At 35.6% G+C, this 16,488-nt stretch overlaps 1 protein-coding gene across 1 annotated transcript; it reads right to left on the minus strand.

Moving 5' to 3' along the window:
• Positions 1–593: 593 nt before the first annotated feature.
• Positions 594–11,023, minus strand: LOC125211945 (chromatin-remodeling ATPase INO80-like). The gene is made up of 24 exons (XM_048111918.1): positions 10,782–11,023; positions 10,424–10,511; positions 9,826–10,207; positions 8,773–9,208; positions 8,489–8,689; positions 8,300–8,410; positions 7,668–8,086; positions 7,440–7,548; positions 7,287–7,367; positions 7,049–7,221; positions 6,773–6,898; positions 6,159–6,320; positions 6,027–6,084; positions 5,529–5,759; positions 5,131–5,277; positions 3,922–4,464; positions 3,545–3,802; positions 3,353–3,460; positions 2,927–3,021; positions 2,672–2,828; positions 2,008–2,205; positions 1,770–1,922; positions 1,168–1,580; positions 594–970 (listed from the first exon to the last, which is right to left on the minus strand). Exons 1-23 carry the CDS (start codon positions 10,827–10,829, stop codon positions 1,344–1,346), a joined length of 4,521 nt encoding a protein of 1,506 aa, XP_047967875.1. The 5' UTR covers positions 10,830–11,023; the 3' UTR covers positions 594–970; positions 1,168–1,343.
• Positions 11,024–16,488: the final 5,465 nt, after the last annotated feature.

Raw genomic sequence — 16,488 nt, forward strand, 5'->3', positions numbered from 1 at the left:
TACTAGTCACAAGAATCACTACCATTCAGTTGCTACTTGAGGTTGCTATTTTGTACAATCTCTAGATTCACCAAATGAGCGAAAATTTGGCTCCTAATGATTAATTGGAAGAAGAAATATACATAGAGCAACCTGAGTATTTTGATGTATTTGGCTAAGAGAGCATTATTTAACTGGTGAGGACTCTCTGTGTTAAAACAAATATTGTTCTAATGACACTTGAATGGGCGATGTGTTGTTATCAAATTGATTCATTATAAACTATTGTGTCAAGTGAGTTAGATTTGTTATTATGTCTTTATGCAGACAATTTGTTGTCTGTGGGCAAGAATAACAACATTATCAACGAGACAAAATGTGTTGAAGAGGATTTTTCAAATTAAATATACATGTCTAGCTGATGCTAGACAAGAAACATTTTGAATTAGTTGTAGTATAGTACTATTGAACTTTGATTTGTTACACGCGATGTCACCAAGTACTTAAAAGGATACTGTGACATGAACATCTCTGATTCGAGAGACTCATTTCCGACTAGTAGGTATATGTTAACTGTGGGAGTAGTATCAGGTATATTGAAATGAAAGTGGGGCTGCAAAACACTCCCTTAAAATATTTATATCATCAAATCTTGAACTACACAACAATTATTGAAAAACTGACCTAGGGCTTCAATGGGATAAACAACCGTGACATCAAGAAGAAAAACATCTTTGAAGGCATATTTGGAAACTGGATAATCTCAGGTTCTTTCGTCACCTTTGAGCATTGTGTCATTAAACCAGAAGCTATGAGTGCTCAGTGTGTTGCAGGGGACATTGAGCATGCCCATTGCCGCCGTGTTGAAGTGCATTCTAGTTAAAGGGAAGAGTGACCATGCACAAAACGGAAGTTATGAGAAGCTCCCCAGCGCCACTTGTCTTGCTTGAATATAAAAGAGGTTCACATATTCCAATTGCAGATCCTGTAACTGCTTATGAGATTTCAAAAAAGGAAGAAAATCAAAAGAGAAAAAAAGAAAGAAATGGTGATTTTGTAAATTGGAACTATAATATAACTCTTGACTATACATTATCAACTATATTTTTGGTATGGTAACCCCATAGAAGCTGGCAAGCTCCACCCCAAATAATAATCTGTACAACACTCCTATAATTATTTTCCTACCTTTCACTCATTCCCATGAGTTCGTCCCATCCTCCAATGCAGCACATGAGACAGGCTCCTCAGCAGCAATGTTGCCACCGCTTGGTCCTAGGGGAGATCAGCAGATTCAGCGATACACAAAACGATGTCATCGTCTTGCATCCCAGTTTGTTATTCCTTGTTGTTTTGTTCAGCAGCTATAGTTCTGAGCTCTGGTGTTGAATAGCTTTGAATGCAGGTTCAATGTTCTCATTCACACTCTTTGTTGGCCTTTTCAACCTCTTTGGTCTTTGCTGTATGGAGTCCGTGTGCTGCGAGGGATCCTCATGTTCATAGTCCGGTATCGTTCGATTTGGTGATGATGAATCCACCTGTTTGGAGCCCTTCTGAACTCTTGCTTTCGGCTGTGTTTGCTTGTCACCACTGGGTTTCCTCTGCAAAGGCAACTAATACATTACTAATCTACTATGAAATGATGAACTCCGAAAGTTGAATGTAAAAACCTATCATGTCAGTCCATATAAATTTAATTTCATGAGATTTCAGTGCTGGAAAATCAATCATCAATGGTTCCTAAATTCCGTGGTCATATCAAGTTGAATAAGCCAGAGAGAGATTATCACCTTTTTGCTGCTGGATTTTGTTTTTTCGGGATCTTGTGGTTCAAAGTCATAGTCCTGTGATTCAGCATTAGCAAAATCCTCAAAAGACGCAGCTCCTTCTGCATCGATTCTGATGCCCTTAGCACCACTTTTCTTCTTCTGCCTATCTTTTGCCTGTTTCAAGAGCAGAACCCAATTTGTTTGAATATCTTCAACAGGGTTTTATAGTGATCAGTTCAGTATATGAAAGAAAAAGCACCTGTTGTGAGACTTCTTTTAGTTTATGCTCCAGTTGAGCATCATCGATCAATAATGATACAACGTCCTCAGGGGCCAAAAGGTCACCTTGGACATGACCGCCAGTCATCACAAGCTGCTGGACGGTGTTTTTCTGACTCGCTCTCTGAAGAATTTTTTCCTCTACGGTCTCTTTACAGATTAAGCGATACACAGTTACCTAAGCGATGAAATGGATATGCTTCAGTGAGAGGATTACCTAAGATGAATAGATAAATTGTCGACAGAAAAACCTCATGTAGGTCTTACAATAGATATGTAATATCGAATAGAAAAATAAATTGCACAACTATGTTAAACATCTATTTTAAGGCTTTGTTGCAGTAGGAATGCAGAAAAACAATACCAAGTTCAAGTGCATCTATGATAATCCACATAACCTGCTGATTATTAAACTAAAATGCGCTAAACTGAAAGAACAATAGAACATGAGAATGAAAATTGCAAAATTTTTAAGTGGAAAGCACCTATCTCATCTCCACGCACTTAACGACTTGTTTAGAAGTTTTCAAATTTTGTGCATTTTTGTATTTACAGGGGCAAGAGGGATATACAGAGATTGGCAGAATGCCAGAACTATTAAGCAAAGGTTTCAGGAAGCATTCAATGAAGAGAGAGATACTAACATCCTTAGTTTGACCCAGACGATGGGCCCGATCCATTGCCTGTAAATCTAACGTTGGATTCCAGTCACTTTCATAAAATATGACAGTGTCAGCAGCTGTCAAGTTGATTCCAAGCCCACCAGCTCTTGTGCTCAGCAAGAACACAAAGATATCACTCCTAAAATCAATTGGCAGGTAGCTCAGAAAGGATCCATGAGAGAGAGACAGAGAGAGGGAGAGGGAGGGGGAGGGAGAGACAGTAAAAAAAGCATATACCGGTGCTGGAAATCTTTCACCATGTCACGGCGATCCATTATTGTGGATGACCCATCAAGCCTCAAATACCGGTATTTCCTATAGTTCATGTAATCCTGCAACACAATTGTGTCAAGCTGAGAAACCACTCTGCAGTAGGAATAATTCAAACTAATCTTGCATGTGGTCTAAATAATATCACAGAGAAATCATAAGTACACAGCATCTATCCTCTCGACTATATTGATATCTCCTCAGATAAACATATATGATAAGTCAAACATGCAGGTGAGACTGTATGTCAAGTGAAGCTACTTTAATAATCCCTTCAACAACATAAGACAAAAGACCTGTATGTCAAGTGAGGTTACTTTTGCTCTGGCAAATGGTACAGATGATCTATGGTCATGAGGAAATATCATGATCCCCGAAAACAAGTTAGATTACCTCGAGGATATTCAGCATTTTGGTCATTTGTGCAAAAAGAAGAACGCGATGATTTTTCGCCCGCAGACGCTTTAGAAGTATATCAAGTGTTTGAAGCTTCCCAGAATCCTGGAATAAGTACAAGAAACCATAAAATAAATACTTGAAACATGGGGCCAGTAAGAAGTACAAGATGAGGAGAGGAGAGCATACTGTCAACATTTTTGCAGGGTCAAATGGTTGCATGGGTGGACAAGATCCAAAGATCTTGTATGTAAGCTGAAGGGCAGGTTGAGTAATTGGTAATTCAGCATCAATCTCTTGTATTAAAGGGTGACTGTCAGTTGGTTTCATTGGGCCATTGCAATCAGATATTCGTGCAAATCCAGTCAATAACCTCTTTAACCAGGGGTCATGCCACTCTTGAGACATCTTGTATGCAAAGTTTCTATCAGAACAGCGGACATTTATCTGGTGCCAAAAGCATTCCCATAAGATCTCAGTTGAGAAACAAGTCCTCAAAAGTAAAACCGCATAGTACGTATATGTGCGTATTTCTATGATATAAAAAAGTATAGATTACTACTTACTGGAGGTGCTCTAGTTCTAGGGATGAACGAGTACACAGAATGCACAAGCTTGATATCGGATAGAAGCCTATCCTGGTAAGGCATGATTAGAGCCTCGAATGGAGAATCTGAAGGACCTGTTGCAAGCTTTCTTCTAAGAAAGTTTTTCTCTGACCTACTAGACAGTAGCAACATTCGCGTGACAGCTCTCACTTTTTGCTTGCCAATATTAGTATACTGGATATCGCCATCATCACTTTCCATCAACAGGTCCAATATTTCATCCAAATGTTGGCGATCTGATCTCATTATGGAGAATAATAACCTCTCCATAAAAGAACCAGTTGCCAGGAATGACAGTTCTGATGGCGATAGATCAATAAAGCGGGAGAATTCAAATGTTCCACTTCGTCCAGAATCCTTTTGGAGTGAAGAACTGGAGATATTGTCTGGTGAGAATATGTTAAATAACTTCTGAATTGACTCTCTACTTAAACTCTGGCCAGCTTCTGAGTTGTGAGCGTTGGAACCACCAGCAGTCTCTTGGTAGACCAGTTTTGGTATCTACCGGAGTAAAATTCAATGAAAAATCAAAGAATGAAGCAGACCACATAGAAAAAAAAACATCATTAATCAGGTAGTAAACACAACCAAAACATTACATCATTTTCCTACTACTGAAGATAGGTTTCCTAGAGAAAGGTGGGTGAGGCAAAACAAAAAAAAAAATCACAAATTTCTTGCAGTTTTAGTGAATTCCTTAAGGACTCAAAACCCGTAAAAGTAATCCTAGCAAAGCACAGAGCTCCGAGATGACAAAGCTAGCAAAAGTTATTGAGTTTCTGAGTGTGAAGATTACATAACCAAGTATTTTACTACTCCCTCCGTCCCACTTTAGGAGTCCCGGTTTACCATTTGTGGGTGTCCCACTTTAGGAGTCCCGGTTGGAATATTCCATAAATGGTATTAGGCCCCACATTCCACTAACCTTTTTCCACTCACATTTTATTATAAAACTAATATAAAAAAGTAGGACCCACATTCCACTATCTTTTTTCACCAACTTTTCTTTACATTTCTTAAAACCCGTACCGAACTCAACCGGGACTCCTAAAGTGGGATGGAGGGAGTAATATATTAAATTAACATAGTATAACAGCACACTACTGAATACATAGGGAAGTTACCAGAAGGAAAAAAGTGTGTGCTGTTTGGGATGGCGGGTATTACCTCGTATGCAATAGGGCTTTTGCCACCAGAATAAAAGACGTCTTCTAGCTCACCGAAGGGAGGAGGGAGAAGAGAATTTGGAACATCGCCAAAATGAAAATACGTGCTTCCTTCATTTCTCTCAAATAATTCTGGATGATTGCATACCTGGATTGCAGGAAGGGCAAGGGGAAACCAACCATTATATCATTTTGGAATCAAATGATGGGAAAACCTACACGTTAACCTCCCTTTTACATCATGTGACTTGAATATATCTTCTCAGATATTGTTCACGGTAAAATTTAAACATAAAATGTAATGAAACATAAAACATGTAGTTGTACACTTGTACTTAATCCCAACAGGACAACTCTAGACTAGCAATATAGAATCCCAATAATCAAGCGAAGTGCTACCTTTCTCAGCTGGATGACAATGTTCATCAGGTTCAGAATTTTTTTCTCACTAAGATGTCCACGGTTTCCGTCAAACAATTCTGCAAGGGATATCTTGTTCTTTATAGCTTGGTAAAAAGCTTGCTGCCGAGAACTTAGTTTACAGTGTACGGTAACTTCAGTTTTTCCTGTCAGCTCAGAGACCACATCCTTCTTAACCCTCCGTAGCATGAAAGGTTTCAGAATGGCATGCTGTTATCATCAAGTTTGAGACAGAATGTGAGAAGCAAAATAGAATTAAATCATAAATTCAAAACAGAAACAATAGAATACAACATTTCCTAGGATCATTTTTTTATATCAGCACGAAATTCCAGCCACACACGCAACTATAGGGTCTCGATATACATTAAACAAGATCACACACTTTGATCTAGAATATTTGCTACCAACTCAAACCCCCAGCAAGACGTCAAAATTATGCTTTTGCACTCCAAAAGCAGTGAATGTGGTTCTTACCAATCGATTAAGCTGGTGCTCATTTAATGTCCCACCATGCTCTGCATGACTCTCAATTCTGATAAAGTACAGGAGAATAATGAGAAGAAAACTTGTAGCTCATACAGACGACAGTGTAAAGGAGAAACATACCCTTTTGAAAACCACTCATTGAATTGCTCATGGCTATCAAATAAAGTGGGCATAATAAAATGTAAGAGCGCCCACAGCTCAGCCATGTTATTTTGAACTGGAGTTCCAGTCAGAAGCAAGCGATTCCGGCAATTGAAACTGAGCAGTGTTTTCCATCTTATACTGTCATTCCCAACATTCAACATTGTCAATAGTGGCATATATAAATATCTACCTATATATGTGTGATTAAAAAACTTAGCATATAGATAAACCACAAACTTCAAGTAGCTGTACTAGTAAATTTTAGAAGCAGGGACAGCTAGAATTTTAAAAATGAGGGGGAGAAATAATGTTTGTATTCATGAACATATTTTGATGGACGGAACTATAATTTTATACACAAAAAAGTGAAAAAAATAAAATACAATCACTGAGGCACCACGGCCAGGGCTTGGCTCTGTCCCTGCTTCTAAGATTGTATACATCAAAGAGGAAACAAACTTTTGAAGAGTTTTTTGGTATATCCGTGTCTATAATGGGTCTGGAAGACTGTTTTACATAAATGCGTATACATAGGAAATTGTAATTATGTGGTATATGCACAAAGAAATGTTATAGTTGAAGACTCAGACCTGTTGGAACTTTTGATAGCCTGGGCCTCATCCAACACCATATATTGCCATTTTACACGGCGGAAGTACTTCTCATCCGAAACCAGCAGCTGGTAACTGGTGATGAGAATGTGAAATCCAGCCTCCCTGACAAATTGCGCAGGCTCGGTGAAACAAAAGAATAGACTTGAAATTTTCAGACAAGTCAAAAGTCAATGAGGGTCAACAGTTAGCAGTAGATTCTTCAGAGAACAATCAGCTAAATGAAGCACAGGGACATTAGAACTGGTGGATCACCTTCGATAAAGACGCTTTGGGTTGATGTTTTTCCTAAGCACTGTACGCTCCTGAAGACCACCCCAATATGGTAGAGTCTTCAGATCAGGACAGAAACGGCTGATTTCATCAGCCCAATTGTTCAAGACAGAAGCAGGTGCAACCACCAGAAAAGGTCCCCATATATTTTTTTCCTATAAACCAGAACCAGTTAGACAGAATGACTTCCAGCCAGAAACTTGTAAGAACAATTAATTACCTCAGCCAAATGAGCCAAGAACGCCATGGCTTGAATTGTCTTTCCCAGACCCATCTCATCAGCAAGAATACCATTCAAACCCTGATAAGAGAAGAAGATGTGAATCAGATCCATCCGAGCAGACTTCTAAAACCGGGAGAAGATGCTAGTTACCTGCTCGTAACAATTCACAAGCCACTGAAGGCCTTTTAGCTGATATTCTTTAAGGGAACCCTTGAACATCTCAGGCGTCTGCACTGTTGATGCTAGAGGCATGGTTGACCTGAGATTACCATAAACCATTACTTGCATACATAAAAGATTTAGGACAGAAAGTTTTTGACGACCAAAAATCAGGAGTGGGGATTAGGAAGTATTGTCAGAAATAAAAAAGAAACCCACGGGTGCAGCAAATCAATATTGCTAGACTCAGTGACCACACCATCTTGGAGAGGGGCCTCAGCTTCTCCAGCTAAACGTAGCTTTAAGCATTCATTATCAAATGCACTTGTCATTTTCTTCTGCTTTGAAACTGCATCGTGGGCTGCTCTTAGAGCTTCTCTTCTTAATTCAGCGGCTTCAGGATCATCTTCCTCCTGGTGCTGATCTTCTGAAAGAATTTCTTGGTCATTAGATTTGTCATCACCAACTGCTAATGCTCCAGAGGGCTCTGAGGTCTTATTCTGCATGAAGTGACTGTACAGTTCTGTCTGTGACAACAGAAAGTTGAGCCTCTGCTGCTGCCTTTTAGCTTCACGAAGTTCTTGTTCTCGCTTCAGAGCTTCAGCAGCTTCTTTTTCCTCTCTTTTCCTCACTTCCGCCTTCAAGAGAACAATTTCTTAGGTTACAAAATCTGTATCACTGGCTGTAATTTTCACCAAAGTTTAAACCTTATCGAAACGAGTTGTCACATCAAGTTTTGGGAAACTTCCATAATAGCACTATACTATATTATGTGTTTCAATTTAGTTTCTAGGTAATGTGTTGAAGAAGGTTGCTTCTTGCTGAAAATAGAAATCAGAGTAAGAAAGTACCATCTCCTTGTCAACTCTCTTCCAAAACACTTGCATGTCTCTAGCCAGTTTCCTTGTCCTGATTCCAGCACCCTTCATCAATTTGAGGGATCTGCTGACTTTCATTTTCACCTGGAAAAGAATCAAGATAGGTGTAAAGAAGGAATACAGGACAAGAATGTTAAGTTAATCTGCCGCAGTAAAACAAACCTCTCTTTGACATGTTTCTGAAACTCTCTTAGCATCAGTTATTTGCTTTCTGTAGAAGTTGGTGAAAATCCTGTGATGTTTGGGAATTTCTTTTCTTGCTATATTAACCCAATATTTACTAAAATTTTCCATTGCTTCTCTCTCAATTACAGAAGGGTCTTTCTTCACCTTTTGCTTCTTGGGTAAACCACGTTCAATAATCTGCACCATCTCAATTATCACCATGACTAACAATTGGATATATACGAAAACAATACAAAGGTCAAGAAAGAAACTTTCCTAACCTCATATGTATCCCCCTTCTCCAAAACTTTTACATAATAAACCTGTAATATACCACTTTCTGACAGTATAGATCGCCTAATCCTTCCAGCTGCCCCTTCTGGAATGCCATTGGTTCCCATATCTATTTCACTAATACTTAGAGAGAAATTCTCAGCAGTGTAATTGGTCTGCTGGGCTCTCAACCTTGCCTGAAGCGATTCATACTGAGGCCGTTGATCACCCATCCCTGCCCTGCTTCTACGCTGAAACTTGTTTATAGACGCCATCATTGCAGCTAATGAACCCAAGTCAAGGGTACCCTTTAGGTAAAATTCCTCCACTTGGATATCTGACATACTTGGCAAACCTAGTGATGATGACAGCTTTTCATACGGAAGAGGAATCCTATATGTGATTCCATCCCCAATATCCAGAAAAGGTGGTTCAAGATTTGGTCTGAAATGTTTTGAACAGTTCACCAATGATGAGCCCAAATTAATCAAAGATTGGTAAGGTCAGTTACAAACTTGCAACATAGAAAACATTTAGTGACACACCTCTTATGTTACTTTTAGGAAATATCAAAGTATATTCAAAACCAACTAACAAGAAGGGTGAGCTCCTCGATCTCTCTTTCTTATATAATGGCAATTGTCTCACATAGCCATTTTAGTGGCTGTGTTCCTTTCCCTAGTGATAATACTTGATCTGATTTTAGTGACCGAAATGCTACAGCCATACAACCTAACCTTGTCTGGTATTTGAATAATAGCAAAGTCCAAGAAACATGTACTTAATTGACATGGACAGAAAGCCATTTCGGGATTATGTTCTTTCTAAGAGTCTTCCGAATCTCACTCTCAATCATAGACAGACAATCCAACTCACAAAGAAGGAAAACATTGACTTAAGGCCCTGCTAGTTTTACTATTGATTTTCACTCAGGTATACTAGAAGATAACATACAATCTTCAACAAGAAATTCTAAAATCCGAAGTACTATTTGAAGTCGGACTAGAAAAAGAATAAGAGCAGTGCATCAGATAGAGTAATACATAAGGTGAGAAGCAAACCTTGAGGCACCATATTGCCGCCCGAAATCTGATTCATGATAATTTCCAAGTTTTTGGGAACTACTACTGTTTAGAAAATCTGAAGTTGATTCAAACTTGGGAAACCCTCCTCTGTTATCATTCATTGATTTCTGATCTTTCAGGGCTACATTACTTTTGATTGCCATTGTCCCAGTTCTTGTCGACGCAGGATTTTGGGGGGCACAATTGAGCCTCCTTTTGTACTTCTGAATATGATCTCCAAGCATTGCACGATACCGCTCCTCTGAAATATACGAACTGTGACAGCCTGTTTCTTCCTCGTCACTGCTATAAGCACTACGCCGCTTCTTTTTCGATCCCCTCTCCGATATTGTTCCATTCATGTCGCCTAAAGCTCCCCCTAATCAACAAAAAGCAAATCGCTCTCAAAATTACGAAGAGAGACAGAGACAACTCCAACATGCATCAACTTATTTGACTGAACACCATACATGCAATGCCAACAACCGATATAAATACATGCTATTCAACTCAAAGATAAAAACCAAAAGGCAACAAAAAACCAGAAAAAAAAAAATGGTATATGTAAATTTTCTAACAAAACCGAATTACCTACCTTGGGCACCTCTGCTCTCATCCTGACTACTATTCCCATAATAATCAAAATCTTCATCTTGTTTCGGCAGTTGAAAGTTCATCAAAGGCTAAAAAAGAATTATGAAAAAAAATCAATACCAGAGTACTCAAAAAGAACAAAAAAAAGACACACTAACGTGCCTATAAGCCCAAGCCGAAATTAAACTAAGCACACGTAAAAGCAGTAGAAAACCCCCAAAAAGCAATACTTTGACATAATTATTCACAAATTACGCCCTTTCAAAGCAAAACCAAATCGCCACAACGAAATTCACACGTACAAATTGCAAATAGAGAGAAAATCAAAATTCGAAGTGCAGTGATTCCTCTGAAATCACCTCAAGATTGAAGAGATTTCCGTAATTATACTTCCGGTTGGAGTCCATGAGCTCTGCCACTAAATTTACGGCGAAGAAACCAGAATCCGGCGATGAGCATTGGCGGCGAAAATTATTTGAAGAAGAAGATTAACGGACGAGTGGAAGAGGAGGTGGAGACGAACCCTAACCCTAGATAGAGAAGGGGAGAGTGACGAAGAAGAAGAGAAGAAGCGGGAGACAAAGGTGGAGTTGTGAATAGATCCTTTTTTTCTATCTTCTTCTTATCAAATTTCCTCTCTGTTTCAGGAGATGTTTTTTATCTCCTTCTTGAATTCATAATTTTACTATACTAAATATTTTCACAATTTTAATTTTACAATTTTGACAAAAATAAAAGATTAATTTGTTATTTTATTCATTTGTTTAAAATTATGGAGAAAAAAATTAAAGGGAACTTCGATCTTTATAAAAATTGTAAAATAAAAAATGTGAATAATAATTTTAATTTATTATTATACTGAATCTAAATACTACTTTTGTTTCATAGTAGTGGAGACGTTTTCTTTTCGGTTAAGAAAAATTGTGTTAGGTGAGTTAAGTAATGGAATAATAAAGTAAGAAATAAAAGATAATAAAGTAATGAGAGTAAAATAAGTGAGAAGAAATGTGTTGACTTTACTAAAAAGAGAAATGATTCAACTACTATGGAATATATATCAACATGGCAAAATACTCTATTATTATGGAACATAGGGAGTAGAATAAAACAAACAAATCTAAGTATGCATTAAACAAACGTGATGCTTAGAGCATCCACAATGGTATGGAGATAGGGAGGACGATCGGGCGAAATTGGGCTCGGGCGTCCTCGTCCAACCATTGCAGGCGCTCGAGTGAGACAACCGAAAGTTTGGTCGTCTGGGTCGGTCACTCGACGCGTCGAGCGATGCCTCCGGGCGCCCATTGCAAGGCGTCGGACAACGACGCCCGAGGACGATGAAAAAATTTTAACTAAAAAAAAATAAAATTTAATTATAAAAATCAAATTTTAATTAAAAAAATTTAAAAAATCATTTTTAAAATTAAAATTTAAAAACTATAATTTCACAATGATCCATACTAAAAGACGGATCAGTGAATTAGCGAAAGATTATATTTGTATAATATTATTTCACGCTAAATGAGCTAGTTTTGCTTTGCTTGAGTAAATATTTTATAGATATGTTTTCAACTCCAACTTTCATTGTAACTTTGATGTGGGATAAATGATAGTCTTATAGATAGGTTTTCAACTCCAAGTTTCTTTGTGATTTGATGTGGAACAATTAGTTTTACACTTAAAAGAGAGTTTTTGTTGCTTTATGTAAAACTTTGTTTGATTTAAATACAAAATCTAAGTTTAGCCTAGAAGTTAGGGGTGAACATTCGGGTTTCGGTTCGGTTTTTTGCCAAAATCGTACCAAACCCGAAAAACCGAATTTAGTTCAAAATCCAAACTGAACCGAACCGAAAAACCAAAAATCGAAAAATCGAAAACCGAACTTCAAAAACCGAATAAAACCAAAAAATTGAAATTTTCATAAAAAATCGAAAAACCGAAAAAAATAGTATATATTAATATATATATATATAATTTATTTTATTTTATATATACTAATAGAATATAAATATATATAATATAAAATTAATAGAATATATATAATACATATTATATAAAATATATTAAAAGAATATATATTATATATATGATATAATATATTAAATTATAAATATATATATAATATTATATTTAAAATATAATTCGGTTTTCGGTTATTTTTTACGCCCGAACCGAACCAGAAAATCGAAATTTTTGTATTTTTAAAACCGAACCGAACCGAAAAATCGAAAAAACCGAACCGAATTTCAAAATTTTGGTTTAGTTCTGTTCAGATATTCGGTTTTCAGTTTTTTTGCTCACTCCTACTAGTGGTAGATTTGTCTTGAAAAATCATACAGGTTGTGGATTCAAGCCCCAGACTTAATGTTATGTTTTCATTTTTTTTTCTTTTATACTTTTCTCATTTTATTTGATTCTTTTTTTGTTATATGAAAGAATGTTTATATTTTTATGATAATGTAAATTTAGTGTTTGATGAGTGCTATATCTTGGAATAAATTGTAAATTTGAGCGAGAAGTTAGATTTAGATGACTAGTCAGGTTTTTATTAATTTAGTAATGTAATTTATTTTAATTAAGTTTTTTAAAGTAATTTAGTAATAATGTAATTGTTTTTCTAAAATTTGTGGTGTTTAATATAATATATTTTGGTATTTTTGTAATTAAAAACAAAAATAAAAACTAATAATATTAAAAATTAAATGTAAATTGAGTTTAATTGATAGGACAAACACTAGGGCGAAACCATTATAAAAAGAAGGAGCGGACTAAGAAATGCTGATATGGCAATCACTAGGGCGGACACTAGGGTATCCTGCTCATACGAATGGTACTCGGTATTGAGCTTGTAGCATACCATTTTCTTCACAAACATGTAAGAAAACGTGACATGAATATTGTAACCAAAACTAGCAAGGTTTCACAACTAGGCCCATTTCAATTTAATATATTTATTTAAATTATGATATTTTTAAAAAATTAAATTAAAATAGCTAAAATGTTAAAAAAATATATAATTGAAGTTACATTTAATCAAATAAAATAAAACACGTAAATTCTAGTCTGTCTAAATCTAACAACAAAGTTTTCATGTTTTTAGCACTAGACCTCCATTATGTAGGATGTTTGTCATCGTCGTCATTCATTCGACTTCTCCTATTTTACAATAGTTTTCTTTCATATTAATAAAATAAAACTAAGATGAAGACAAGCATTGTTTTAAAAACATCACCGCATCGACTAGTTCAATCCATTCGGCCACCAAATGGTGCTTTATTTTATTTTATTTTATTTTATTTTATTCATTTCCCACAATAAAATCGATGGACTAACGAGTAATCTCACACTAAAGAAATCAGTTGGATCATTCGTGAATCGCTGACCAATCGAATCGATTTTTAAAATTTTGCAAAATAGATTTTAAATTTGTGGCTAATGAGAGTTGATCGCATGAGTATAAACGATGAATGAAACCCATTAACCACAACTAAAGATTTAATGGTAATTAGATGCAGGCTAATCGAGTTGAAATATTATCAGACAAAAAGTTTACAACTCTAATCTTATGGGGTTTGGGCTAGCCTAACGAGCCAATTGAGCTAAACCTTTTTATTTTTATAAATAAAAACATTTATGAATATTAAAGATATTAATCATACTCCTATAACAAACACTATCACAATTAAGTACTACTAATAGAAAAAACTTAAAAAAAAGACATTGAATAAGAATAATGTTTTGATAAATATAGAGTTGTCTAAGACATTGAATAAAAATAATGTTTGATAAATATAGAGTTGTCTAATGATTTAATTATAAGATATAAGGATATACGATGATGACTGTGATAATTGTAAAATTAAAATAAAAATGATTAACAATAAATTTTGAAGTGTGGTTTAGAAGTCAGAATATTATCTATAGTGGACTTGAATTTTCAATTTATTTATTTATTATTATATGCTTTTAATAAAAAAATAATATGTTTATATTTGGTGTTGATTATAATAAAGAAGACATTCTTCATGGTGATTCGAAGGATGTGTCATACAAGCCTGAAAGATTCAAAGTGAAGGAAAATGAAAATCTTGTATGCAAATTAAGAAGAGCTTGTATGATGTGAAACAAGCTCCAGAACAACGGTATAAGAAGTTTGATGGTTTCATGATGGAGATTCGCTGTAAGAAATGCCACATAGACATTGTTGATACTACAAGAGATTTGACAAGAATTATTTTCTCATATTATTATATGTTGATGGTAGGAATTGATGTAAAGATGATGAATGGATAAGGTGAAAAAATAATTATCTGAACGATGAGAGATGTTGGAGAGACCAATTAGAATTTGAGCATGACATGGAGGCAGGAAAATCATATCTTCCGCATGCTAGTTACATTTGAAAGGTCCTATAAAAATTTAACTTGCATGATATGAAGCCTGTAAGTATGTCTTTAAGAACTAACTTCAAGTTGTCAAAGAAGGAGCTACCACATAGAAGGGAAGAACATGTCGAGATGATAAAAGTTCCTTATGCTTAAGAATTGACGGTATTATTTATGCTTTTGTGTGTACAAGCCTGCTATTGAATAAGCAGTAGGAGTAGCGAGTCAGATCATGGGTGTTTCGGGCAAGCAACATCATGAAGTAGTTAAATAGACCCTTCGAAATTTACATGTTTTAAGGCCTATGTTTGACTTGTTTTGAATAAATACCATGTGAATTATGTTTAACATTGATAAATATTTCTATATGTTGGTATCTTGTTGTGTTTGTAGAGTTTTGATGGTAAAACGACAAAACATTATGAATAGATTCCATTCTCTTCATCTTCGAAAGATTTTCATGTGGCCATCTCACACGCCTCAATCAAAGTTTTGTAGAGAAAGTTATGGTCATTTTACGAACGATCAATGTGCAGTGTAGTCAAAAGCTGACGAGAATAAATTCAAAATATTAATGTGATCCAAATCTTTTCTATTATATCAACCTTTTTCAAGCCTATTAATACCCCATGACCTGCATCCAGTGGCGGATTCAGAAATTGTAAATTGGGGGTGCGAATTATATGTACATAAATACATAAGTAGCACGTATATAAAAAATACTAAATCTTGAAATACTATTTAATTTTAAAATGAGATAATGTAAATAGTTACTAGAAATTAAAGTTCCAAATTCATATAAAAAACATTAATATATGGAGTACTTAATTAAGGTTAATAATAAGAGGCAAACTAAACTAAAAACAATGTGATAATAAAATCAAATCACAGCAAAGATAATTTTCTAGTTTTTAAAATTTGAATTAGAAAGATAATGAAAAAAATAACTAATATATGCAAAAGTAAACAAATAAAAATATAAAGAAAATAAAAATTACCTAATATGCAAAATGAACTATAACTACCAGAGATAATATGCAAAACTTGATAAAGAAACTCTAAAACCCAGAATCCTTTCCTATATACTGTACGAAAGGGAAAAAAAAGGGCTTCTAACTGTAACTACAAAAGATAACATTAAAAATCAAAACATAATAAAAAAACAAAAACTTCTAACGGTAACAGTACTAAATATAATAAAGAAACTAAAATACACATACTAATATATTGAGCTAAAAAAAATTACACAAGTCCTCCACTTTACGTAGACAAACCATTTACCACTGGACCACCGCCTCATTTAGTAATCTCCATAATAATAGTATGAATAGATTTTACATATTTGGCAGATAGGATATATCTCTGGTGGCCTGTATATGTGAAGACAACCCTATGCCTAACAGATCCAACGAAAATTTACTTTACGCAATGACAAGAGGCTGCACGGAAGGATGTAGAGCGAACATTTAGTGTGCTCCAGTCGTGATGGGCTGCGGTGAAGGGCCGTCACAAACTGTGGTATGACGACTGCATTGCTGATATCATGTATGTATGTATCATCATGCATAACATGATAGTCGACAATGAAGATTCACAACTCACCGATTGGGCCAATGAAGATGCTGCCAGACCAAGCCACGGTGTGGCCACCGCCCCTGTACAAATGGGTATACCCCGTGGC

The sequence above is a fragment of the Salvia hispanica genome, chromosome 3 (genome assembly GCF_023119035.1).
Source record: "Salvia hispanica cultivar TCC Black 2014 chromosome 3, UniMelb_Shisp_WGS_1.0, whole genome shotgun sequence".
In the NCBI taxonomy this organism is placed as follows: domain Eukaryota; kingdom Viridiplantae; phylum Streptophyta; class Magnoliopsida; order Lamiales; family Lamiaceae; genus Salvia; species Salvia hispanica.

Coding starts and splice junctions, on each gene's coding strand:
- LOC125211945 (XM_048111918.1), bottom strand. CDS start 10,829: ATGGACTCCAACCGGAAGTATAATTACGGAAATCTCTTCAATCTTGAG. Junction 9,209..9,825: donor CGGCAATATGGTGCCTCAAG/GTTTGCTTCTCA, acceptor AAAACATTTCAG/ACCAAATCTTGAACCACCTT. Junction 1,581..1,769: donor CAAAATCCAGCAGCAAAAAG/GTGATAATCTCT, acceptor TTGCCTTTGCAG/AGGAAACCCAGTGGTGACAA.